Below are 26,431 nucleotides of genomic sequence, written 5' to 3'. Positions count from 1 at the left end.
CTCCTTTGTATTATTTCTTTCCGTGCTTGACACACAAGAAAGTGAATAATCTGGTGCAAGCGATGCGATAGCGAGCCAAACAAAAGAGAGATTCAGCAAAATGCCATTCATCATTTTCAGCAGAATACATCATGGTGTGATATAATATGATGGGCATGGCGCATAAAAAACTATTTACATATACTATTTGTCATTTATTAGTTTTGGGACATATAACATACACTTTAAAAAATCAAATGTGCACCATAACAAGATATGTCTACCATGCCCATTAAAATTACTTTCGTTAGAGATTCCCAACCGTTTTTGGCCAGCTAAATGTAAATGAGCTAAATTATTTACTTAATTCACTTAGTAATGAGAACCATTTCAGTAGCCTTCTCTCCTATCGAATTTTGCAGGAATGACGTATTTTTGCTGCTAATTTGGTGCTTATTAATAGTTAGTAAGATAGTTGTTAAGTTTAGGTTTGGGGTGGATTAAGGGATCTAAAATACAGTCATGCAGAATAAGGCATTAATATGTGCTTTATAAGTACTAATAAACAGCCAATATGCTAGGAATATGCATGCTAATAAGCAACTAATTAACAGCTAAAATTTGATCCTTTCAATAAAGTGTTACCATGTATTTTTGTAGTTAGCATTTTAGGACCTCCGGTTCCATTGTCCTGAAATTTAGTTTTTTTTGAATGGGGTGTTGGTTAAATGTCTGAAATAAGGTCTGTGGTTAACACAAGCTCAAAATATTTACATGTTTTATTCTGCACATAAAATACATCAGTATCACCTCTCGTGTTTTTTTTAAAGCTTTTACAAGTGGCTAAATTAGATGACAGATGTTGTTGAACAGTCATCTACTCACTAGTCCACTTTTACAGCCTCGTTGTGTTTCTAATTGCACTCTTGCAAACTATTCAAAATGCTTTTTTAATAAAGACTGAAGTAGGCCTAATTGTTGGAAGTTTAGTGATGTTGAAGTCATGTGACCACGGTGTAGATTCTTTAGAGCCTTTTATTTAGGCTTCAAAATTCATAAAAATTTGTGTTCATTTGTGAAAATGATCATGATGCACAAATGTGACCCTGGACCACAAAACCAGTCATAAGGGTAATTTTTTTAAAATTGAGATTTATACATCACATGAAAGCTGAATAAATAAGCTTTCCATTGATGTATGGTTTGTTATGATAAGACAATATTTGGCCGAGATACAGCTATTTGAACATCTGGAATCTGAGGGTGCAAAAAAAACGAAATATTGAGAAAATCGCCTTTAGAGTTGTCCAGATGAAGTTCTTAGCAATGCATATTACTAATCAAAAATTATGTTTTTATATAATTACGGTAGGAAATTTACAAAATATCTTCATGGAACGTAATCTTTCCTTAATATCCTAATGATTTTTGGCATAAAAGAAAAATCGATAATTTTGACCCATACAATGTATTTTTGGCTATTGCTACAAATATACCCCAGCGACTTACGACTGGTTTTGTGGTCCAGGGTCACAAATGTTTAAGAATCATATACTTGTCGGTCACAGAGCTTATGTCCTGCAATGGAAAAATCCTATTGGAAACCAGGGTGATGCTAACTTCCAGAATGGTCTACAAAAATACGGCATCACTGCATTCTGTTGTGACTTAAATCCAAGTGAAACAACATTCCTCGAATGAGAAATAATGGGAATTGTCAATTTCATGGTGACTTTAAATATTTTAAATATGTATTTAAAAATCCATTTACCATATTAAATGTATTAAAAAATTTATATGGTGGCTTTCATTTTAAAATATATTTTAATTTCATATATTTATTGATATTTAATATTATATTCTACTTTGATCATTTTAAATGAAATGTTTATTTCAAACACTTTAAATTTGATAGCGGCTTTATCAAAAAACATTGCTTTAGCCTATACTAGCAACCAGTGGCAGATGGGGGATTGATTGGGAAACTGTTTGAAAACAATAATTCCCTGAATCTCAAATGTAATATACTGTCTGCAGTCACATGTCACCAACGACATAAAGCATTTTCTACAGCCAATATTGTTCCCAAGAAACAGCATGTCAGAAGAAAGTGGATTCAAAAGCAATCAAATTCACATTATTCTAATATTCAAAAAAATGATGATAGTGAAAAAGCATCTGTCGGTTAATGTTAGAGGCCAGCTGGTATGAGCTGTGCGGCCTTTAGTGTCCTTGTTAATGTGTCCGCTTTGCATCCCAGCTAACAAAAATATGTTCTAGGAACAGTTTGCTAATGTTCCCATTAAGTTACAAAAACAATATTCCTGAGCTTTCCAAGAACATTGAAAAACATCCTGTTTTAAAAACATTAGACAAAACGTTTAGGGAATGTTTCATTTGATCATTTTGCAAACGTTATGGGAAAGTTACATTTGAATGTAATAAATATAAATATGATGCAGCGTTTTAAGAACCTTACCTGAAGACCAGGTCATTTCGAATGAACATTCTATTAATGCTACTAGAATATTCAGAGAACCTTGCCAGAACATTCGGAGAACATTCCCTGTAAGTTGCGTTGACACCTTTACTTTGTGTCTTGCTGAATAACTGATCAGTTGGAAACATAACAGCTGCCATCATCTAGATCTGAACAGCTGGAAAAAAGCAGGCTTAACGTTCATGAGGTCACGTTCAGTATAGCATCACATTCAAATTGCGCGGCTATAATTCATAAACAGCCAAACATGCGAGGCGTCATTCTGTCGGTCTCACCTCAGCAGGGGCCAAAGAATTTCACCATATGAAATTCAGCTTTATTCAACCTTCCATTATGTAATTACACTCACACATACACACAGACACAAAGACTTGAGCAAATGATCATCTAATTGCTGCGGAGCGCTTAAGTGTGTGTGTGTTGCTGTCCTTGTTGATTAGATTCTGTTTCAGTCTTTGCATCCGAATGTGATGTGTGAGGTGTTAGTGTGTTAGCGCATTAGCGAGGTGTCGGAGCGAGGGGCCCATCAGCTCGTTAATGAGCAGAAACGCTAATCGTGTTTCACACTGACACAAACGCAATTAAAACATCTGTACCGCGGCGACCTGATCTCGCACGTCTTTCTCTCCCATACGCTAATGCTAATGTTTTGCAAACAGAGAGTGAGAAATCGCCAAGGCCCGTTGACTGTTATTATGACACCTGTCAGTCATATTGGCATTAAAAGTCTTAATTCACAGCGGTGACGTCTGATGTCTGTTTTTTTCCTAAACGACATGAAGCAAATGTGAGTGGCTCTAACCTGTACAAAAGCGGCTGCCATGATGCTAAAGGGTTCAGAGTGATTGTTGGCAGTTTGCTAAGTAGTTCTGGTAGCTTGCTAGGTGGCCCCTTGTGAAAAAGAAGTACACTTACAGCATACTTTAAAAAAGAAATGAATATACTTTAAAAGAATATGAAGTGTGAAGTGAGTAATGTTCTCAGAAATGTAATTGCATGTTATCAGCGAGTAAATTATAGTAAATATATATATATATACACATATATTACATGAATTACATGAAATATGGTTAAAGCGTTCTGTCAAATATAAATATATTTGTAATAATTACAAAGTTGCAATTTAGTACATTTAAATTTAAGTGTAAATTTGCTTATTTCAAATAACACTACAGTTAAAATTATAAATAATTATATAATTATAATATTATGTAAATATTTAATTATATAATTCAGGTATGCTGTGTTTTAGTATTTAGTCAACACATCAAAATAAGTGTACTCATTTAAAGCATTACAAAACATTATTAAAACTTTTTTTGACTTTAAAGTAAAACTTTTAATTTGACATGATTACAAATTGCACATTTTAAAAGAATATTTAAGTGTGTTATGAAAACTTTCTTTAAGCACACTTAAGTGGCCTTTTATTTAATTAATTTGATATAATCTGCAAGTACTGTTTTTTTTTTAAGATTGGAAGTACACTACAAGTGTACAGTCAATACAATTAAGTCCACTTCTTTTTCACAAGGGCTCTCTATGGTATTATAGCATGACATAAATCTCTACAGAATCCATTTTTCCTATATTTAAAACTCGGACTATCTAGAAAAGTAATAACATGCCTCTCCTTCAAAAAGCCACCCAATTTGAAGTATCGTTCACGTCTTAAGTGCAAGTTTAATTCTTCGGGTTCAAATCCCTAACCCCAAATATAGCAATAGTATTAGTGATGTTTGCATTCCGTTTATAATAATCCTAATACATATGCAATACATATAGATACTATTGTTATGCATTTGTGGTCAAACATACTCAGCATGTAAGGCCTTTAACAGCCTAAAGAAAGCCTCTGGTCTCTGCAGGGGAGAGGGGTTTCTCATTTATTATGACAAATTAAAACCAGCTTTTAGATTATGATATTCTAAAGCTCACAGCTCTGCTACCCCCCTACTGGCAAGAAAAACCCACCGGCGCTGCCTCGCTCTCTCCGTTACACCCACAGCCCTCCCTCGTCCTCTCTAAAATGATGCATGGAAGCTCAGCCCAGTGTTGTCCTATTGATGGATTGGAGCACTTTGTGGAAAATTTCAGTTCACGGCCACCCTTGAGTGGAAGCTTAAGTAAGACTCTCTTTAATATTGTAATGGAGAACAGAGAGGCATGGAGAAAAATGGACCCCTTTGGATGATCTAATGTATGAGATGAATCCCAGATCACTTTGAGAGGAAGATACGGGGCGGTTGACACTCATGTTTGCTGTTTTCCAATGAATATAGACTGGTAGATGCACTTTGTGGAAAGAGTTGCAGATTAGGTCCGTCACAGTGGGATTTCAGTGATTTCTGTGGACGGCGAGAAGTAATTATACTACTGGAGAGATATCAGACCACCTGCAGGTGTTTAAAACACTTGGATGGCCCTTACGCGACACAAAGACCCTGATATTATTAAACTACTTCATTCAGCGGCATTAAACAGGCCAGACGTCCATTATAAAGCCATGCTTTTTAAAATATAAATATACAAAACAGTCCAATTAGGGGTCACACAAGCTAGAGAATTGAATAGTGTAGAACGAAATGACAAACATAAAGAATTTAAACCCACTTGGCTCCAGTATGATAATGAGATGTTAATGATATGATAATTGTATGGTAATCTGGCAAGGTTATTCAGAAGGGGAGGGGAGGTTTCTGACTGAGCAGCTGTCAAAATGTCACGCGTTATAAACATTAAAAGCACTGTCTGAAATACACATATTGAAGGATAATGCTGAATGAGATGGCTCTTATAACTTATAATTTCAAACTCAAATAATGCAAGTAACAAACTGATACTGTATAGTTTACACAAGCGGGTATGCCTAATGATAATAAGAATAATTAAATAGCAAAAATACCAAATATACAGGACATAAGAAGACTTCCAGCAATCTAAGTTACTGAGAAATGATAAATAACGAGCGCTTCACATAGTTTTGAATGATAGGAGCTGAAAAATACAAATGCAGCGCCCCCCTCTAGTGGTGTGTAATAGTAACAGCGTCGACACTAAGGGCCAGACTCACGACCGGCCCTCAGCCAGAGTCATTTCCACCACAAACATCACAGAAATCAATTGTAGGCTATACGTTGCGGACTTTCTCATTACTTTAAACAATTGAACCCCAGATAAAGTTGATCAAAAGTTAGTGTACTTCACTAAGGCGTGAGATGTGATGTTACTGTCCGCCATTTGCGATTAAGCTATAATTTTGTCAAATTATGCAAAATGATTGAACATGTTTATTTGTGTATTTAGGATACATAAAATAGCTAAAATTAGCTATAAAATTAGGTAGTCGATTAAGGAGCCGCTTTATTTCTTTCTTTCTTTATTTTGTTTTAAATGTCATTTCCATTAGGCCTACATTTTAATGCCAAGTAAGAAATATTTATGACTGGTTGGTAGCTACTGTCCACCATTTACCAGACATAATAAACTAGCAGGCATAGCAAAACTAAATTCTGAATCCAATTTGAAAAAGTGTCCCAATTTATCTTTTGAGCGGTTGCGCATTTACCGAAATACATTTATTTATGCAATATGCAGACGCTTTTAAAGCGACTTTTACATTCGATCAGTTCATGCATTCCCTGGGAATCAAACCCGTGGCTTTCTTTGCGGTATAATGCATAACAACACATAGCATTAAATCACTTGTGATTTTCCTAAATGCAATGCACTCAGATCATAGCAGCATATAATAATGATGACGATTATTCCACTTCTATGCAACACCGATGTACCTCTTTATAGTTGTGCAAAATATTTCCTTTATTAAATAGGTTAGAGAAAACCCTCTGAACTCACCTTCCTCCTTCCGTTTAGCAACCCTGTCTGACCTGTTCTTACATTAAATATGCACTCTGAAATAAAACTAAAGAGATTGTTTAAATTAAATGGTCAAATTAAATGCAAATAGCAGGTTCTAAACACAAGCTGTGTTTGTTTATTTTGACTGGTTTTGCTCTGTGTGTGTGTATTGTGACACTGTGTCTTTGGATGGAGTGAGTCAGTTGATGTGATTACAGTATGAGGTCATGGAGTCATTGTGTGCATGAGGTTTTTTTTTTTTTTTTAAACCATCAAATCAATTTAGTTAAAAAAGTTAACTACAGCATAACCAGTAAACAGTAAACTTCTATGCAACACCGATGTACCTCTTTATAGTTGTGCAAAATATTTCCTTTATTAAATAGGTTAGAGAAAACCCTCTGAACTCACCTTCCTCCTTCCGTTTAGCAACCCTGTCTGACCTGTTCTTACATTAAATATGCACTCTGAAATAAAACTAAAGAGATTGTTTAAATTAAATGCAAATAGCAGGTTCTAAACACAAGCTGTGTTTGTTTATTTTGACTGGTTTTGCTCTGTGTGTGTGTATTGTGACACTGTGTCTTTGGATGGAGTGAGTCAGTTGATGTGATTACAGTATGAGGTCATTGAGTCATTGTGTGCATGAGGTTTTTTTTTTTTTTTTAAACCATCAAATCAATTTAGTTAAAAAAGTTAACTACAGCATAACCAGTAAACAGTAGAACTGTACAGGCAGGCACCAAACAACTCATGCAGTAGATTATTTCATGCGTAACCTATGCATCATTATTAGTTTATGCAAATACGATTCGTTTCACAATTGGGAGGTTTTTGCATTCTTGGATTCACTTGTGCATTGTTGGTGCTATCGAAAATCTTTCTGAATGTGGTGTTTCCTCCTGTATGGAATGTTTCCTCTTGATCTGAACTTTTTTGAAGTCTAGAGGTGTGAGCAGGAAGGTGACAAGACATCTGTTTTTACAGTAACAGAGGAGGAAACGGAGACAGATATATTTTAGCAACATCCTCAAGCTCAGCCCAGTCTGCTGAGAGGACAGGTGAGGACAGAGAGAGAGAGAGAGAGAGAGAGAGAGCTGAGGACTCTCGTTGAAGAGGCTGAAAAGGTTACAAGAAAAATAGAGAAGGGTGAGACAAACAGATGAAATGAAGATGCATTACACTAAGATTTGGTTTGGGCTTTTTGCCATCTTGGGAAGTTTGGGGGGTCGTGACTGTAGACCTGCTTCAGGCTCACTGGAAGCCATGCAGTTAGGGGACTTCATGCTTGGAGGACTCTTTCCAGTTCACCAAAGCTTCAAGATCATCAACACGACAAGCAGTCCTATTCAACACGTGTGTGAAAAGTGAGTCCATGCATCACAACACATCATACAGCTTACATTAATAATGTCAAAGACTGAGATATTCTAATGATTGGTCATGGATTGTTCTTTCTTCAGACTGTTCAAAAAGGATAAGATCAACTGCTATAAAAACTCTTGTTCTAAATGACTGAGTTAAGCCTCCTTCCTGTTCCCTCTGACAGGTTCACCGTATCCAGGTTGATCCAATCTCTGGCGATGATTGAAGCGGTGGAGGCCATCAACAAGCCCCCCATGCTGAAAGATCTCACATTTGGCTACAAGATCATGGACACATGCTCTGATGTGACCACTGCACTGCAACACACCGATATCTTCATGGATAAAAATTCTGGCCGCACTAATTCATTGTTTCAGGCTGTTATAGGAGAGTACCATTCCGAGGTTTCCATCGCAGTGGCGAGGTATCTCACCATGGGTTATATGCCACAGGTATGTTTTGTTTAATTGACAGATAAATGACTAACAGCCCAAGTAGCCTATCAAATTGCGCCGCTGTTGCTATCTGCCATTTGGTCCTTTAACTATGGTAAAAAGGTGCTGTTATGACAAATGTATTTCAATATTAGAGTGGCTATGGAGTTTCATTCGTACCGTTCCTTAAAATTGAAAGTGTTCGATCGGACTTCTTTATGACATTGAACTTCCTTCATTTTGTCATTTTACAATCATCTCGTCTTCTAAGCTTGTGCTTTCTGATTTCTGTGCAATGATGAACTATGCTAAACTGCATTTGAAGTAATTTATTCCGAAATAAATTACTCGCCCTTCAAAAGCAATGGGCATGGTTGAGTAACCAATGTCTATTATGTTACACAATGTCAGAATTTTTCAATAATTCACTTCTTATTACTATTATCGCAGATCAGTTATGGTTCAACAGCTGGGGTTTTGAGCGACAAAACCCGTTTTCCGACATTCAAGAGGACTGTCCCGAAAGATGACCACCAGGCTAAAGCAATCACTGAAATTTTGAGGTACCACAACTGGACCTGGATTGGCATAATAGCCACTGATGGAGATTACGGGCGCTACGCTGCAGACCAACTTGAGGCGCATGCCAATTCCAAAAATATATATGTGTCATACCGAGTTGTGCTTCCTGATTTTCTAAACGATGAAAGCTTAGATTCGAAACTCAATGAAACTATCAAAAAAATCGAGAGCACCTCAAAAGTTCAAGTCATTGTTTCTTTTGCCAAATCTCACCACATGGCTTGTTTGTTCGAGAAACTCACTCCCAACGCATCTGGACGTTTCTGGATCGCCGGTGATAGTTGGTCCACGTCACTCGATGTGCTAAACAATCGTTCCCTGAATGAAGTTGGGAAAATTCTTGGAATAATCCCATTTTCAGGGGACAGCTCTCACTTCATAAGGTACCTAGATAATCTAGATCTAAACCCTGATTCACAATCAAACAACACCATCCTGCAGCACTTCATCAAAGGAGAGTTGAACAAAAGCAGAACCACCAAAGAAATAAGAGAAACCCTGAAGAAAGCTGTATGTCCTAGTGCAGTGTTTAGCGTAGGGTTGACTGTGAGTTTTGTCGCTAATGCTGTTAAAGACATCTGTTCTCGAAAAACCTGCCGTGGAGGCTTTGATATTCAACGCTCTGAGGCAAGTAATTTTCTTATTTTCTTTTCAATTATTTCAATTTTTCAAAATTTTCAATTTTCTTTTCAATTATGTTAAACCAAATAATAAATATTAAAAAGCTTAAATATATCGTCATCTTTTCCAGCTAAATGATGCCTTGGCAAGCACCATGTTTACTATGGCTAATGAGAAATATTCATTCAGCAATTATGGAGATTTGGATACCGGTTATGATATCAACATTTGGGAAGCAGCACTTGAAAATAACGCTGAAGGTATCAAAAATGTGGGACTGAGGACTGTGGCACGCTACATGATCAAGAATGAAAGCATGTTTTTCCTGAATGACAAACAAAGAAATCAGCTGGAAAATGTGACAGTGAGTTTCTGACGCCACATAATAAAGAATGAAGTGCTGTGAGGAAAGAAAGTATGAAATCTGGTTCATTAAAGGGATAGTTCACCCAGAAATAAACACTCTTTCATTATCTACACACTCTCATGTCGTTCCAAACCTGAATGACATCCTTTCCTCTGTGGAACACAAAAGAAGATATTTTGAGAAAAGTTGTGTCCATATAATTAAAATTCCAAAATAATATCAAGATTCTAATTGACTTTCATTATACTGCCAAAAACACACAAGAAAGGAAGTCATACAGGTTTGGAATGACACGAGGGTGAGTAAATGATGACTGAATTTTTATTTTGGGGTGAATTATCCCTTTAGGATTAATTCATTTTGCAAATATGTTGTATAATCTGAAATATTATACAAATAAACTATATATTGAAATTTAAATGTATATGGTATTTGTCCAAAAAATTGTTTTGTTTTGTTTTACCCCAGAGTCGTGTGATTTCACGGTGCTCTTCAAGTTGTCCCCCTGGATTTAGACGGGTTTTTTCTGAAGACAAGCCCATCTGTTGCTATGAGTGTGCGAAGTGTCCAGTAAACACATTTTCAAACAAAACAGGTATGAATTCATGAAATGAAAGTCACTTACACCCAGTGTTGGTGGTAAAACATTACAAGTAACGCAAGTTACATAATCAGATTACTTTTTTCAAGTAACTGGTAAAGTAACGCATTCATTTAAAATTTACAAGAAAATATCTGAGTTACTTTTTTCCAAAAAATAAGTTACTTTGTTTTCCCATTTATTCACTGACACCTCTCCTGTCCCCGTATTGAGAGAAATTTGGAGTGAGGTACAGAGGCATTTTCTTTAGGCTGAGGCTTATTAATTTCACTTTTGATGTGAAAGGGCCTTTACAGTTGCCAAAATTATAACTTTTAGGTTTTTATTATTAAAAATAAATAAGCAAGCCCAGCTCAAGTAACAAAAAGTAACGCAAAAGTAACATAATGCTTTACTCTCCATAACAAATAACTAAATAACGCAATAAGTTACTTTTTTATGGAGTAACACAATATCGTAATGGATTACTTTTAAAAGTAACTTTCCCCAACACTGCTTACACCAGCTTCAGACCTGCCAAAAACATGAAGTTCGCTCATTTCAATGCACAACCTTTTACATAAACATACAAAAACACATGTAAAATGCAATTATGACTCAGGCAGTTGCTTCTTCTCATTGCTATATGGAATATAAAAACAAATTCTGCTCATGTCATTTCAAACCTGTATGTATATATTTCTTCTTCGGAACACAAAAGAAGATATTTTAAGATTGTTCGTCACCAAACACTTTCGGTTCCCGTAGATTTACATTATGCGGACAAAAAATACAATAGAAGTCAATGGGAACTGAAACTTTTTGGTTTTGAATGATAATGAGGGGGAGTAGAGGAATTAGAATTTTAGAGTGGACTCATTTCATGAACTCCATTTCAGATTCAGCAGCATGATGAGATGAAATGAAAGGACGTTTAACAGATGTAACTTTTCATTCTTCTCCAGATGCAGGTGAATGTATAGATTGTCCAAAGAATTTCTGGTCTAAAGAGAACTCCACCATTTGCTCTCCCCAAACGCCAATTTTCCTGTCCTGGAAAAATGAATACTGTATCACTATTCTGGTGTTTGCTTGTCTTGGCCTCCTTTTGACACTGATTGTGACACTGGTGTTTTTAGTCAAACATGATACCCCGGTGGTCCTCGCAGCAGGGGGTCCCATCTCCATCCTGATCTTGCTGTCCCTGCTCGGGACGTTCACCAGCGCCATCTTGTTTGGTGGGAAACCCACATGCATACAGTGTCAAATCGGACAGGTGCTTTTTGGCCTGAGCTTCACCCTGTGCATCTCCTGCATCCTGGTCAGGTACTTTAAGGTTCTGCTGGCCTTCCAGAATGAATCCGCTGCCAAACGGGTCATGAAGAAACTCTTCCTGCCCTACTGGATCATTGGCATTTGTGTGCTTATCCAGGGCATCATCTGTGGTCTCTGGTTGTGGTTGAAACCACCCAAGGTTTTAGAGGACTCCGTGATCAGGTCTGAACTTATCATCCAGTGCGATGAGGGGAGCCTGCTATTCTTCGGACTCATGCTGGCCTTCATTAGCCTTCTGGCTCTGGTGTGCTTTGGATTCGCCTTCCTGGGACGGAAGCTTCCCAAGTGCTATAATGAAGAGAAGTGCATCAGCATCAGCATGCTCATCTACATTATCAGTTGGGTGGTGTTTTGCCCCATCTATGCGAACATGGTTCAATTGATCAAGTACAAATCTACCGTTCAGATGGTGGTGATGCTCTTCTCTGCATACGGGATACTCATCTGCCACTTCATGCCTAAATGTTACATCATCCTATTGAAAAGCGAGAACAACACCAAAGAGTTTTTCAAAAGCGGCATTCGGGAGTTCACCAGACGCTTCCGCAAAAGTTCACGAGTGGATCGGCATAGAGCTGGACCCGACCGGCCAGAAAGCGTATTTACTATTGACTCTGGAATCGAGAACATAATAAATAGGGTGTACTCAAATCCCTACCCAACAGGCACTATTTCCTCGTTTCACCTGTCCATAGAAAATCTGCCCCATGAGGTCAGTGTGTCTGCAGATTCCTTATACGAATTCTCAGTGTCCTCTGGATCTTCAGCAGAGATGAATGAGGAAAACCGGCAACAACAGACTTTAAGCGGCTCCCAAAAACTCCTCCTAAAGATTAAGAATACCCGTACGGAGTTCAGGAGAACCTCAAGCGTCCCGAATTTTTAAGCAATAAAAATGTTTTTACATCAACTCCACATAGATGAGTTGAACATGATGTTCTCTGTTTTGTGATTGATAAAGGGACTCACCGATTCGAAAAAATTTGTTTTTAATTATGCTAAATTCTCTTGTCAGTATAATCCTGTTTAACCAATCATTTAAACAAAAAAAAGGAGTTGCATAATGTTTGTGATTGACATGATTTCTGTGATTGTCTTTCATGTTCTTGTTATCAATATCATCATTGTCTTTAATGATCTGATTTAGCACTTGTGTGTCCAAATCAGGGAAAACAATAAAGCTTTTAATAAACAAACTCGTTTTTGCTGTGGATCTCTAATGAAAACAATATATGAAAGAATTAATTAATAAATGAGCAAAAATAAATAAATATATAAATACGAATGCTTAATAATATATAATATGAAATGAAAGCAAAGTAAATATCAATACAGATATGCTTATAGGATGCCATCTCAGGGAAAACAATAAAGCTTTTAATGAACAAATAGGGTTTTCCGTGAATCTGTAGCCAAAGCAATATATGAATGAATTGAAAATGAACTAAAATGAACTAAATAATTAAATAAACAAAAAATCATGTATAATATGATATAGAAAATAAAGTCAATATCAGTACTGCATTAATCCATTCATTCTCCAAACTGTTGGGATGCTGGACCCAATCAACAAGAAATTTGAAATGTTTTATAAAAATATAAAGGATATTCACAATTTAAAATGTGGGGAGAACTGTAAAACACTGCTTTATTGGTTCTACAGTAATACACTGAATACTTAATCGGTGACATTTCAATAAACAGTAAATAAACCATTTTCCTTACAAATCTATTTAGAATGTTTGTCTGTTTGTGCTTATTTTGGGGCACAAGGACTTTACTACTTCAGATGCAAAACAACCTACTTTAATAGTATTTTGTAAACACCACCAGCATCTCAAGCAAAGCCACTTTGATTTAGTAATAAAACTTTACTGCATTTTATTTCTGCTCTCTAAATTGTTGATACTGGGGCATATAAATGCCAAACAGTGCAATTTCTATTTGGAATTAGATATACTTGCATCAAAATCTTTATATTTTGTTTCTCTTTAAAAAAATCTATTTATGCATCTAAAAATGATTTCACAAACATATGGGCTACTATGGGTTGTTGTTGAGTCTCCAGGAAAAACCCCACACGCACCAGCCTAGAAACATCAGATGACTTCTCTGGAATTCCTCTTGCTACATAAGAAGTGATAATAAGCTTATATAACCCTGTTGTTGTTTTTTTGTTTAGTCTTCCTCCTTTTGTGTTTTTGTTGTCTGACATGCCTGAAATTCTTACAGCAGCCGCACCATTATGTTGAGAATGCTTCTTTAAACTTGGTTTTCCTGGTTGAAGTGACTTTTCATTTTGATCTTGGCATCAATGACAGAAATGTGATCTTCCTGATTGAGCAATGCATTCAAACCACATTTTCATCCTCTTCCTGCATAGATCACTTTACAATAAGGTCTCATTTGTTAACATTATAATGCATTAGTTAACATTAACTAACTACACTGTAATAGTTTTTTTGTAAAATAGGGAACAATGTACTGTATCAATATGAAGGAATTTTCTGTATCGATTTTTACAAGTGTCTTGAGTATATTTTGCACTGCATTGCATTGTGTTTTGGGGTTAACAGAAATGTCCAGACATTAATGTATTGTATAATGTCCTGGCAGAAAATTATCTTTTTTTTTTTTTTTTTTCATATGAGCAATAATTTTACAGCATTTATTAATCGCTGTCAAGGTTAGTTAATAAGAATACAATTGTTCATTGTTATTATTACTTCACAGCTCATGTTAACAGACAAAACTTTTGATTTGAAGAATTCATCAAGATTAATAAATGATTTAGAAATATTGATATATTGTTTATTGTTAGTTCTTGTTAACCAATGTAGTTATTTTCAATTAGTTTTTGTTTTTATATTTGCTGTTTTTATTTTAAAGTTTTAGTATGTTGTCTGTTTTTATTAGTTTTTCAAAGTATATATATATATATATCCTAATGGTATATCATTTTGGCATAAAAGAAAAATCAATTATTTTGACCCATTGTTGGCTATATATATAGTTTTTATTACTTTTTATTTCAGTTTTAGTTATTTTACTACATCAAGTTGGATTTTTATTTTATAGTTTTATTGAAATATATCAGGAAAAAATAATCATATATATATATATATATATATATACATACATATAAATTGTTCTGAACACCATGGTCAGTGCTACCTCTATTACAATTCCACAATTGTTTAAAACTGAGTTCTAGGCTACTCTAGAATAATCTCCAGTCTGAGATGTATGTAGGCTATACAGCACAGACAGATTAGATGAATGCTTCACGCTTTATTTCGTGTGTTTACAGTAGCCTAACCAAGCGAAACATCTAAATGAGGCTGTGTGTGCTTGTGTGCTTGACTGTTCATTTGCCACTCATGCCAGTATCTTGACTACGCTGATTAGAGGCAGTATTCCTCAGCTGTCAGGCTGACTGAAAACAATCAAAGCCTCCATACCCCCAATCACCGCAGCTCTCTCCCCGAGCGCCGCCGCCGCAATCAGCCGCTGATTAGGGAACCTGTCGCCCTTCTCCAGCCTGCAGCGGGGGTTAATTCGCGCGTCAGATGTGCCGCAGAGGGCCACGGAGAGGCGAATGGGAACGTGAGCGGCATGATATTGGACGGATATAGCCGCCCTGTCAATCACTTGGGATTCACTGTAAAGGCTCAGACTCTCTTCATCTCGCTCTCCTCCTCCTCCTCCTCCAGGGCCCGGGGTAATCTATTTAAGCCAAATGTGAGGATGCACCAATTAAATCAGACGCCGTTTGGAAAATTGTGCCTGTTTTCGACACATGAAAGCAGTCTAAAAACATGGTACGATCTAAACAACAAATAATACATTTACTGCATGTTGTTTCGCACCAATTCACTGTTTATTGCTACCTTTAGCTACACTGAAAATTATTTACTGTAATTTGCAAGCAAATTTAATAAATCTTCTTGTAAAGCACTCTAATAATGTTTGTTTTGTTTATGCATTTTAAAAACTTGTTACAATGTAAATAATTTGTGTAAAAAAAAAAACCTCAGAAACTGCTAGTCAATTTCACAAATAATTACAAAGAAATGGCAAGAATTAAATGTGAAATTTTGAAGTAGAAAGACTGAAACCGTATCGTCTTGTAAAACGTAGGCTACTATAATCGTTTAGACCTAACAAAAATAGCTATATTAAATAATAATAACCTTAGAAATAAATTTGCTTATTTTTGCTTACTTCGAAAAATATTTTTAAGTCTATTTATCTTTATAGTATGGGCCTTCATTTAGTTTAAGCTTAAGTCTTAATTTATTTTTTTCTATTCTATTTTGTCTCAACGCCAGCAATTACTGGATGCTGTATTGTTATTGTAAATAATAAATAAACAATATTGTATTTTAAATTGACTTGACTAAATTAATAATTCTTCATATCAGAGAATGCATTAGGCCTAGAATTATGCTCGAGAAATAAGAATAGATAAAAATACTATTTTTTTTTTATGGCTGTATAGCTATATCGTGTTTGATTTTGGGTTATTTTTCTTAATTTTCTCGATATAAAGACATTAGTTTTTATTATTTAGGCAACTGTTTTTCTTAAGTCATTTGGGGCCTTTTTAATGATCTGCTGTTTTATGAATATTTTACTCCCGTGGTGTGGAATAATATATTAATTCAGTCTATACAATGGGAATTCATTTATTGGGTCGCTGGGCGGAGATCGGTGTATCTGCGCATGTGCGGTTATGACACGAGTCACCGTAAAGTGTAGTTTTCTCTCAGCTGACAGCCCGACCGGTTTTGCACAACCCAGAAGCGGAAAAAAATTACACAGAGGTATGCTTTTTTTTTTCATAAAAAAAAACAAACAAGCTCTCGAAAAGGCGCCACTAAAGCTTTCGGTTCTTGACGGAAGTTGAACTGGACTTTATTGTTTTTTTTTTTTTTTGACTTTTTTTTTTCTTTTTTTTTTTTTTTTTTTTATTTTATGAATATTTTACTCCCGTGGTGTGGAATAATATATTAATTCAGTCTATACAATGGGAATTCATTTATTGGGTCGCTGGGCGGAGATCGGTGTATCTGCGCATGTGCGGTTATGACACGAGTCACCGTAAAGTGTAGTTTTTTATCATGCATCGTGGGACTGTCCTTACAACATGTTTCTAAGAGGAAGCTCTGCTGAGTTATACAGAAGCGTCATGACGTCACGTGCAGCACGTCGATGTATGTGTCAGTTTAGTGGAGCATATTTGTTGGTTTTGTTGTGTGTTCATGAAAATATTAATTTGGCAACAATAAGTTTCCACATAATAAAGAAGTTGTTTTCAATCATGCAAAATGTTGCTTAAACTATGGCACAGCAGGACAGGCAGTTATAGATCATGTGAGTAGGTCATCTAATGCATTATGACAAGATCATGAAGCTGAAGTAGAAAGTAAAAGTTTTTTATCATGCATCGTGGGACTGTCCTTACAACATGTTTCTAAGAGGAAGCTCTGCTGAAATAAGTTTTGCGTTCACATTGTGATCCAGGAATTTCTCACTGATGAGTGTCTTGAAAGTTTTTTCATTTGACATACTGTGGGAGTTCAGAGGACGGCTACACTGCAAAACATGATATTTTTACTTAATACTTATGTCTTCTTTTTCAGTCAAAGTATCTAAACATTCTTGAATCAAAGTGTATTTCACTGAGAATCACAATCTCTTAAGATGCGTCTCATTTTCTGAAAATAGTTGAGTTTATGATAAAATGAGAAAATACCTGTCATTGGGGTAAGAAAAATAAACCATTCAAAGGGAATGCAGCATTATTTTTCTTAACTCTTTGACAGATATTTCCTCTTAATTTTTATAGTTTTTTCTTCTCAAGTAAATATATCTTGATTTAATTTTTTTCATTTCTTTTTTTTATATATATATTTTGTAACACAACAATAGACAAAGTAAGAAAATGTCATGAGTCAGCTGACCAAAAATAAATAAATAAAATCATCTGAGAATAACAGAGGATCTGTGGGAGACCCTGCTGCACACACTGGATGGAGTGGGAAAGATTTGGACTTATTTGTGCAGCTAGTGGCTACATTTTGATCCCTACTTTAACAACACTTTCTTATAGAATTTAATGGTACCATGCAAGCATACGGTTCAAACATTTATCATCAATACAGACAGTCAGCAGTAATCCACCAGGATCTTTAGTAAAACATTTTAAGGCAATATCATGTTCATAATCCTCAAACCTTTTTGTTGATGCTACATACTCGTGTGATCTAGACTAATTGTGTAATTCTGTTTTGTTTGCAATACATTTTTAAAGGACTCCCTCTAGAGTTTGAACTTAAGTGCATGTGATATTTCACATCCTTGCACTGATTTGCCGTTCACAACACTGAATATTCTTGCTTTGGATCTAATGTGGTGGCACCAGTGATGGTAATGCCATACTGAAATATAGCATTAGTATTTCTTTTAGGACTAACACACTAATCTTTAAAATATTTTCAAAATCAACCTGTAATGTATCACTCTTGGCCCTTTAAAAGTATTCTTCGCAATATTTCTAGAAGAAAAAGTGGCTGAAGTTATTATGCTGTGCATGCCAACTGGAATAGTTTACAGAAATTGCTAAACAATGATGCATTTCTGTTTCATCTTTAACTTTAATCTTTTATCACTGGTAATGAGTGCTTTGAACAACTCCTGTAATTGTTTTAGATAGCTGTATTTACTCAATTTCATTTCATTTTATCTTATTTTGTTTTTATTATATTGTTTTATTATATTTTTATTTTTATATATTTTTTATAATATTATTAATTTCATTTATTTTATTGTTTTATTTTTTGTTTTTATTATAGTTATATTATATATATATATATATATATATATATATATATATATATATATATATATATTCTTCCATGTTATTTGATTTGAATGTATGTATGCAGCGTTATGTTCTTCTCCTGCAATGCCATCATTGTAAATAAGAAAACAATTCGATCGACTTGTATGAAAAAATAAAGATGAGCAAACAATAGTCATCTGGGATCCTGATGACATATGTGTTACTGAAACTTATCTTTTCAGGGACAGCAAACGTACACACACACACACATGGTCTCAGTCTGACCCTGGTTTATTTTTCCATAGGCCAGAAACACCCTGTTTGTGAGGGCTGTACCCACTGCGGCCGGTAATGAGACTATTAAAACTCACTTTATGTAAGTGGGAATGATTTTCCAAGACTTCGTTTTGTCCACTTTATTTTTAGCCATTCATCCAGACATCTTTTCCTTCCCATTTCCATGTTATTTGTTCCATTCAGTATACAGGGCATGAGACAGTGGGATCTCAAAGACTTCTTGGTCAGCATATATTCATGAGACATTCACATGAATTGATTAACATTACATATATGGAATATACTTAAATAACAGCCATAATGCGTAATGCATAATTTTGATAACAATCAGGTGTAATATTGATGCCAAATGAAACTAATATGTTTGTTTTAGTAACTGATTTGGGCCAGGACTACCTGTTTTTTAGTGCACATGAAGATGGGAAATGTGTTCGGGAAAACTATCAATTATTATCAGTATAACCTGCACCCATGCAGCCACCTGTGCTGCTGCTGCAGTCACTGTAAGGGCTGTGACGGGGTAAGCACTACCATCGATATCAGTGGCCTTTGACTTTTCAATCTTTCGGCGTCTAAATAACGTGTGTGTTTATGTGTAGGTTGATGCTATAGAGTTCTACCGCTCACAGGAGGCTGCTCTGCGTGAGGAGGAAAATACACGGAAGGAGGAAGATAAACTGAATCCTCTGGGAATGGCATTTGTCACCCTGCAAAATGAGTACATGGCCACTTAGTAAGTGATTCGTGCTTAGACTCAACAGCCTTTGTATGAAAATTATGCTGCCTCGTAAGCCACATTGTTTTTACCAGATGAAATATATTGTGAAAGAGTGTCATTTGTCTTTCCTCACAGTATTCTGAAAGATTTCAATGCACTGGAGTGTGGAGGCGGGGCAAGAGGTGTGGCTGGAGAAGAAATGGGCGGGGGAATCAGGTGTGGGTGTGGCCGGGAGCCTCAGCCATCCTCTAAGAGCGCAGAACTAAGGGTGAACAAATGAAAAGGGAATTACGCTCCTCACCCACATAATATCTACTGATACGATTATCCAATTATACTTTTTTTGGGAACAAAATCTGTAATAGTACGACCTGCTTTAGTTTATAGAGAAACCTTGACCTTCTCTTCCAGGGAGAATTTGTCAGTACATGGGTGGCGTTGGTGGCTACGCTTTCTGCTGCTGAATACGGCACCCTTCTTCCTCCTCTTCTTCCTCACAACACCCTCCATCATCATCAGCACCATGGACAAGTTTAATGTCACCAAGCCCATTCACTATCTGAATGTATGTGACAATATGTATAATGATGTGAGCACATGAAGTGCAGTGATGTAAAGACTGTGTTGTGTTTGCAGAGTGCCGTTATCAGCCAGTTCTTCCCCACTCTTCTGCTGTGGACCTTCTCTGCCCTTTTCCCACCATAGTGTATTATTCTACACTGGGAGAGGCCCACTGGACCAGGTAGACCTTCACCCTCAAATACACACACTCACGCACAAATAAGCTTGCTTAATAATGCCTGTCTGTCTGTGTGTGTGAAGGTCCAGCGAAAATATGAGCATGATGTACAAGCTTTACACCTTCCTGATCTTCATGGTGTTGATTTTGCCCTCACTGGGCCTCACCAGGTATGAACTGATGATGATGATTATTATTATGCATTTTTTATATTTTACAGTAGAATATACCAATAGTAGTGTTTATGTTATTATTATTATTATTATATATCACAACATTTTTGGCCAAATTGTGCAGCCGTACAAACAGCTTTAAAAAAAATTCACATTTTAAATTGCAATCACAATTTTAAAAAAAACAAATAAAAAAAAATAAATGTATTTAATGCATAAATTAATGCATTTTTGATTAGAGTACAGTGGGTCTAAAATGTTCCCAAACTGAGCATGTGTACAGATACAGATGTGTTCTCTTTTCTCTCAGTCTAGACGTGTTTTTCCGCTGGTTGTTTGATAAACAGTCTGAGGGGAAGCTGAGGTTTGAGTGAGTATCTTGTGTACTTATTCTGATTTGAGCAAATAAATCACAAGAGTGATTTATTCAGAATAATTTTGTGACATGACCCGAAATATAACAATGCCTTTCCATCTTCTCTTCTCTGTGTGTCTCAGGTGTGTGTTTTTACCTGATCAGGGGGCATTCTTTGTAAATTACGTGATTGCGGCGGCTCTGGTGGGCTCTGCCATAGAGCTGCTGCGGTTGCCAGGGTTACTGCTCTACATCGTGCGTCTGGCACTCGCACATTCGGCTGCTGAGAGGAAATATGTTAAACGGGTCCTTCTGTGGCTTTTGATGTTTCAAACAGGATTTGGAATTTTTGCTTCAGAACTTGTTACATTTTAACCAATGCGGCATAAAAAAGAATTTAAAAAGTATCTTTTAACCTTTATTTTATTATTATACTTTCATTTTAATTAAAGCATTGACATTTCTATCATGCTGTATAGACAATATGTTGAAAATAAGTCAGATTATCCCCTGAAACGGATTTGAAATCGAATTAACAGAAATGTATTGCTGATCCACTTGTAAGCTCTTGACTCTGTAGAATCAGGCGTATGAGTTTCAGTACGGAGCGATGTACGGATGGACGCTGTGTGTGTTCACGGTCATCATGGCGTACAGCATCACCTGTCCTGTCATCGTCCCCTTCGGTCGAATTTCATTTCCTCAAGACCTTAAACACAGTATTAGTGTATGTAACATTACATTAACACACTGTGTCATGTATGCAGGTTTGCTGTACCTGCTGCTGAAACACCTGGTGGACAAACACAACCTGTACTTCACTTACCTGCCCGCCCGCCTCGATCGGCAAGTTCACCTGGGAGCTGTCAATCAAGCACTGGCTGCACCAATCATATGTCTGATGTGGCTTTATTTCTTCTCTGTGATCAGAACAGGTAACATCAACTAATTGGCTGATTAAATCGGCGTTTCTCAGACAGTTGAATTCATATTTGATTTAAATAGTGGATATATGTTGATTTCGTGTCTCCATAGGCTTCATGACGGCTACGTCACTGTTCACTTTAGTGGTTCTGTGTGTGACCATCTTTATCTGTATAAGTTACACCTGCTTCGGACACTTCGAATACCTCAGTCCGCACACCTACAATGTAAGCTGCTTTGTTCTGTGTCAAAGTTTTATCTGAATTTACAATGCATTGTTTTAATTTAACCATAATTTAATGGTTATAATTTAACCACCCCACAACCTTAAACCAATGCACTCATATATACACACACACACACACACACACACACACACACACACACACACACACACACAAATCTTCTTTTTTTTCTTCTTCTCTGCATTTCTCCTCTGCTCCAGCTTGTCTCCTAATCTTGCTTTCTAATAAACCTGTCATTGTATACTTCAAATATTGTTGGCTCTGTGAAATATTTCTTTTGTTCCTCCATTTTAAGTCACTTTGGATAAAAAAAGGTCTGCTGAATGCATAAAAGTAATTGCATTGTCTGTGATTCAGGTTAAGGAGGAAGATGAAGACACGGCAGATAGAGTTTCCGAGAGCTCATCTGCATCGGCAAGTTTCACATTTTTATATTACGCTCATATTTTTTTAAAATTTTGATCGATTTTGAGATGACCAAAATCTCTCCCTCCATCCTTTTTAGGTGTATCTTCCCAAAGCTTTGAACCCAGATGCATCGTCCGAATCTGATGAATGCAGCATTCGCCATTCATACGGCACCACAGACACAAGCCCGCCCTTCCTCGGCACAGAGGAAGATTGTCCAGACTCCGATATCTAACAACGGAGATCGACCAATCACAACTGCCCTTTTACCTCTGGAGGAAATGGTTCTTGCTGAATTGGAGGTTGGAGGTCATTATGGAGATGGAAAGAATTTTTTGGTGAGGAAAAAATCACACTTTCTAGCTTTTCATGTTGTTTTTTTACACCTACTGAGAGACTTGCGAAACATTTAATCATAAACTGCCATATAACAAACCTAAAGGAGCTTTTTGGGATCAATTCTTCTCGCCAAAGACTTTAAACTTTCAAACACGCTGTCCAAACATTTCTACAAAACCAGCTTCGCCAATGAGCACTTGCCAAGGAGTTCAAATATAACTCGAGTATATCAAAACACTTGAACTGACACTTGTGCCTTGTTAGAAACAACTTAACACACTTTATAACTGTAAATTGTGTGTGCATGTGTGAGTGAGTGAGAGAAAGCGAGTTTCTGTATTGTTTGTCATTCTTAATTATCTGTTTTAAAGCAACATTTTATACAAATATGTTAATATATTTATGTTGACAGATATATTGAGCTCATAGCTCAGTGGCCTTTCATTACCAGATTTGTAGTTGTGCGTGAGAGAATGAATCATCACTAGGTGGCACTGTTGTTTTCTGATCATCCTGGTTCTTTCCAGATCAGTGCAGACTGAAGCAGAGAGATGTTTCAGGTTCAATACAAGCTTAACTCAGTATTTTGGCATAATGTCAACTATTATAGAGAAAATAATTTAGACAAAAAAATATGCCACGATTGGATTTACAGTAAGGCTCTTAAAATGAATTTAACTGGGCAATGCATAAACCTTTAAGACTTAAGTTTTTTTTTTCAACATGAGACTAGCGTGATAAAATCGCTTGCTGACCATGTCTGCATAAAGTTAAAATTGAATGTCTTGACCACAACAGTAAGAAAGGGACGGTTTACATGGAGCAAATTCTAATTACTTTGGAAGCTATTAACTAGAAACTCATCTACCTAGAAAAGTGTTCCCACTTTAAAAATCTATAGAGCAAATAGGAAACTGGGCTTCACTATATAACTCATGAAGGTGCTTTAACAAGTACAAACATCATATTTATTCCTTTAGCTGTAATGCAAGGGGAAGATATTGATATGGTTCCTGTGTTTGTGTTTTTGTACTGTATATTCATTATATAAGTGGAACAGAAACTGTTCCAGAAAGTGTCTGATCCTTTAAACTGCTTAACCTCCGTACATTGAGTCTCATAGTCTTAAGCCTCAGATTTTCCTGGAAATGGGGGAATGAACGTCCTCCAAACACACACTTGACACATTTCTCCTGACTGCGGTTTTCAACTCATTAGTCAGGATAGAGCAAAATCATCTTATTTTAACACCATAAGCTGCCCACAAACTCGACTGACCGGCTACAAATGCCAGGATCAGCATTCAAAATGGCAAAAGAACAGAAACTGATCTAATGTGTGTGTGTGTGTGTGTGTGTGTCAAACTTTTCTCATATATATATAAACAGGGTATCACTATGGTACCATGGGGGAACAAAAAACATGGTAATACTACAGTATTTTTGGTACATTTTTAGTGGTGCCAGGTAGTTAATTGGGTTCACGTTTAGGTTGCCAAATATTTTATTGCACAAAAAGTTTAAACTTTGTAACTTTTAAGTTTTCCTACGATTTGTCTTGGGTATGTGTGTATTTGAGTGTGTAGATACTCAAATAAATAAATTAAAGAATACGCAATACTGTGTAGAGGTCACATATTTGGTGTAAACCATATATCCAGTCATATACATTTAGATTATGTATTTTTACAGCTTCATTTTAGTCTGTGAGTGCCAGAAAGAACAGCATTTACAGTGTTTGACACCACAATAAACCCTCAGAAGGCTTTACGGCCCTAATGGCGCAAACACCCACATGCAACTTGAGACAAAAGATGCATATAAGTCAAATAAAGCATTTAGGTAATTCTTTAAATGGGCTGAGAACAAGTTTCACTGAATGGTGTTTGCTGGGGGCCTCAGGGTGACAAAACTGACCAATGAAGCATTCTGGTGATAATGTGTGCCAAGTGTTGGCAGCTGTAGCGAATTCAGAAAATCTTATCGTACCTCTGGAAACAGCTGTTGGAGGAAGAGATGTAAAACCTTGAAGAAGATGTTTCTTTTATTAGTTTTGCTTAAGACAACCATCACTGTTACTATTCCTCATGCTTCTGCATAAGGATTTCAGCAAATTCCTAACACGAAATCACTAAATATAAACTTTAGGATGTAACTCATTCCTTGCTGTTTGCAAGACGTCTACAGACGTGAATGATACCTTAAAGGAATAGTTCACCCAAAAATTTATATTTGCTGAAAATGTACTCATCCAAGATGTAGATGAGTTTCATCATCAGAACAGATTTGGAGAAATTCAGCATTACATCACTTACTCGCCAATGGATCTTCTGAGTGAATGGGTGCCGTCAGAATGAGAGTCCAAACAGCTGATAAAAACATTGCAATAATCCACAAGTAATGCACACTCCTCCAGTCCATCAATTAATGACTTGTAAAATAAAAAGCTGTGCATTTTTAATAAACAAGTCTATCATTAAGACATTTTTAAATTCAAACCATTGCTTCTGGCCAAAACGCGAGTCCTCTGCATAATATTGCTTTAATTTTGTGAAAAAGTCGTCTCGTCTGAATCAGAAGAGAAATATGCACAGATCAAGTACCTTTTATAAGCAAAAACAGTTAAAAAAAATTTTTTTTTGGTGGATTTTGATGTGAGAGGACAATAGCAGATGGACTTTTTCACTTGAGGAAGCGTTATTATGAAATTGACTTGGTTTAAGGTTGAAATGCCTTGATGGATTTGTTTCTTACAAACACGCAGTTTTCACTTCACAAGACATTAATTGATGGACTGGAGTGGTGTGGAATATTGAGATGTTTTTATCAGCTGTTTGGGAACCCATTCACTGCAGAGGATCCACTGGTGAGCAAACTCAGTGCAGAAACCACTTTCAAATGCTCTGGAATCATTGTAGAGATTTTTGCATTGGAAAAAAACAAACAAACACACAAAATCTAGTTTTTAAAGAAAGTGCAATTACTTAATCCTGTAAACTGGGCTCTAGATGTGATGCAATTTCATGTAACTCACATCACATGATTGAATACACACACACACACACACACACACTGAATGGCTCGTCTCCAGCTGAGTTTGGTCTTTCAAACTACAAGAACCAATTATAGTTGTACTTGTATATGGTGCCTCGAAATACTCAAAAGATGATTCATCCCTCCATTAACACGGACGGAGATGTTTACTCCTCTCCTCCCTTCTTCTCTCTCTTTTCAGATGGTCCACACTCATTTCGGAAGCCATGATTGAAGCCTCTGACCTCATGACCCGGAGTATGTATGACTGATCTCTATGCCAGCCAACCACAAAGCCCGACAGCATTGATTTCCCCTGCTGATCCCTCCCTTTTGTCGGAGGGATTATTCCCATGGCAACGCTGGTGGTCTGTGAGGTACCGTTCTCAGAGCCGAGAGAAATAGACCCTCACCAAGCCCTGGGGGTAAACTTATTCCACTTCACCCAGACACAACGTTTAAGGGAAAACTAATAGCAAAGTTTTGTTTCCTTGCCAGACTTCTCTTAAGGTTTGCAGAGAAACTGAGACGGACAGAAATGAGTAAAGAAACTGAAGAATTAGAGGGAGAATTCCCAGATTGGGACTTTTGCTCTGTTATCTGATCGTCAACAGAATCTTATGGAGCTAGAAATCTGCCTTTGAAACGGCAGTCTGTAATTCTACAACTCTCTTTAGCTTGAAGGGAAATTCTGTCATCGTTCACTCGCCCCCCCCCCCCCCCCCCCCCC

At 36.5% G+C, this 26,431-nt stretch overlaps 1 protein-coding gene and 1 pseudogene across 1 annotated transcript; both read left to right on the top strand.

The window, feature by feature from the left end:
* Positions 1 to 7,513: 7,513 nt before the first annotated feature.
* LOC107581200 (G-protein coupled receptor family C group 6 member A-like) lies at positions 7,514 to 12,510 on the top strand. Its single transcript, XM_016266736.1, has 4 exons — positions 7,514 to 7,707; positions 7,890 to 8,157; positions 8,590 to 9,352; positions 11,255 to 12,510. Exons 1-4 carry the CDS (start codon positions 7,514 to 7,516, stop codon positions 12,508 to 12,510), a joined length of 2,481 nt encoding a protein of 826 aa, XP_016122222.1.
* A 2,613-nt stretch (positions 12,511 to 15,123) lies between these two features.
* Positions 15,124 to 25,971, top strand: LOC107579949 (CSC1-like protein 2; annotated as a pseudogene).
* The last annotated feature ends 460 nt before the right edge of the window (positions 25,972 to 26,431 follow it).

Source organism: Sinocyclocheilus grahami, unplaced genomic scaffold (assembly GCF_001515645.1).
Source record: "Sinocyclocheilus grahami isolate Dianchi unplaced genomic scaffold, SAMN03320097.WGS_v1.1 scaffold33.1, whole genome shotgun sequence".
Classification (NCBI taxonomy): domain Eukaryota; kingdom Metazoa; phylum Chordata; class Actinopteri; order Cypriniformes; family Cyprinidae; genus Sinocyclocheilus; species Sinocyclocheilus grahami.
This window is presented reverse-complemented; position numbering and strand designations above follow the sequence as displayed.

What these genes read in the sequence shown, in the direction of transcription:
- LOC107581200 (XM_016266736.1), top strand. Translation starts at nt 7,514, where the DNA reads ATGCATTACACTAAGATTTGGTTTGGGCTTTTTGCCATCTTGGGAAGT. An exon ending in ATTCAACACGTGTGTGAAAA is followed by an intron (nt 7,708 to 7,889) that starts GTGAGTCCATGC and finishes TCCCTCTGACAG; the next exon opens with GTTCACCGTATCCAGGTTGA. An exon ending in CCATGGGTTATATGCCACAG is followed by an intron (nt 8,158 to 8,589) that starts GTATGTTTTGTT and finishes CTATTATCGCAG; the next exon opens with ATCAGTTATGGTTCAACAGC.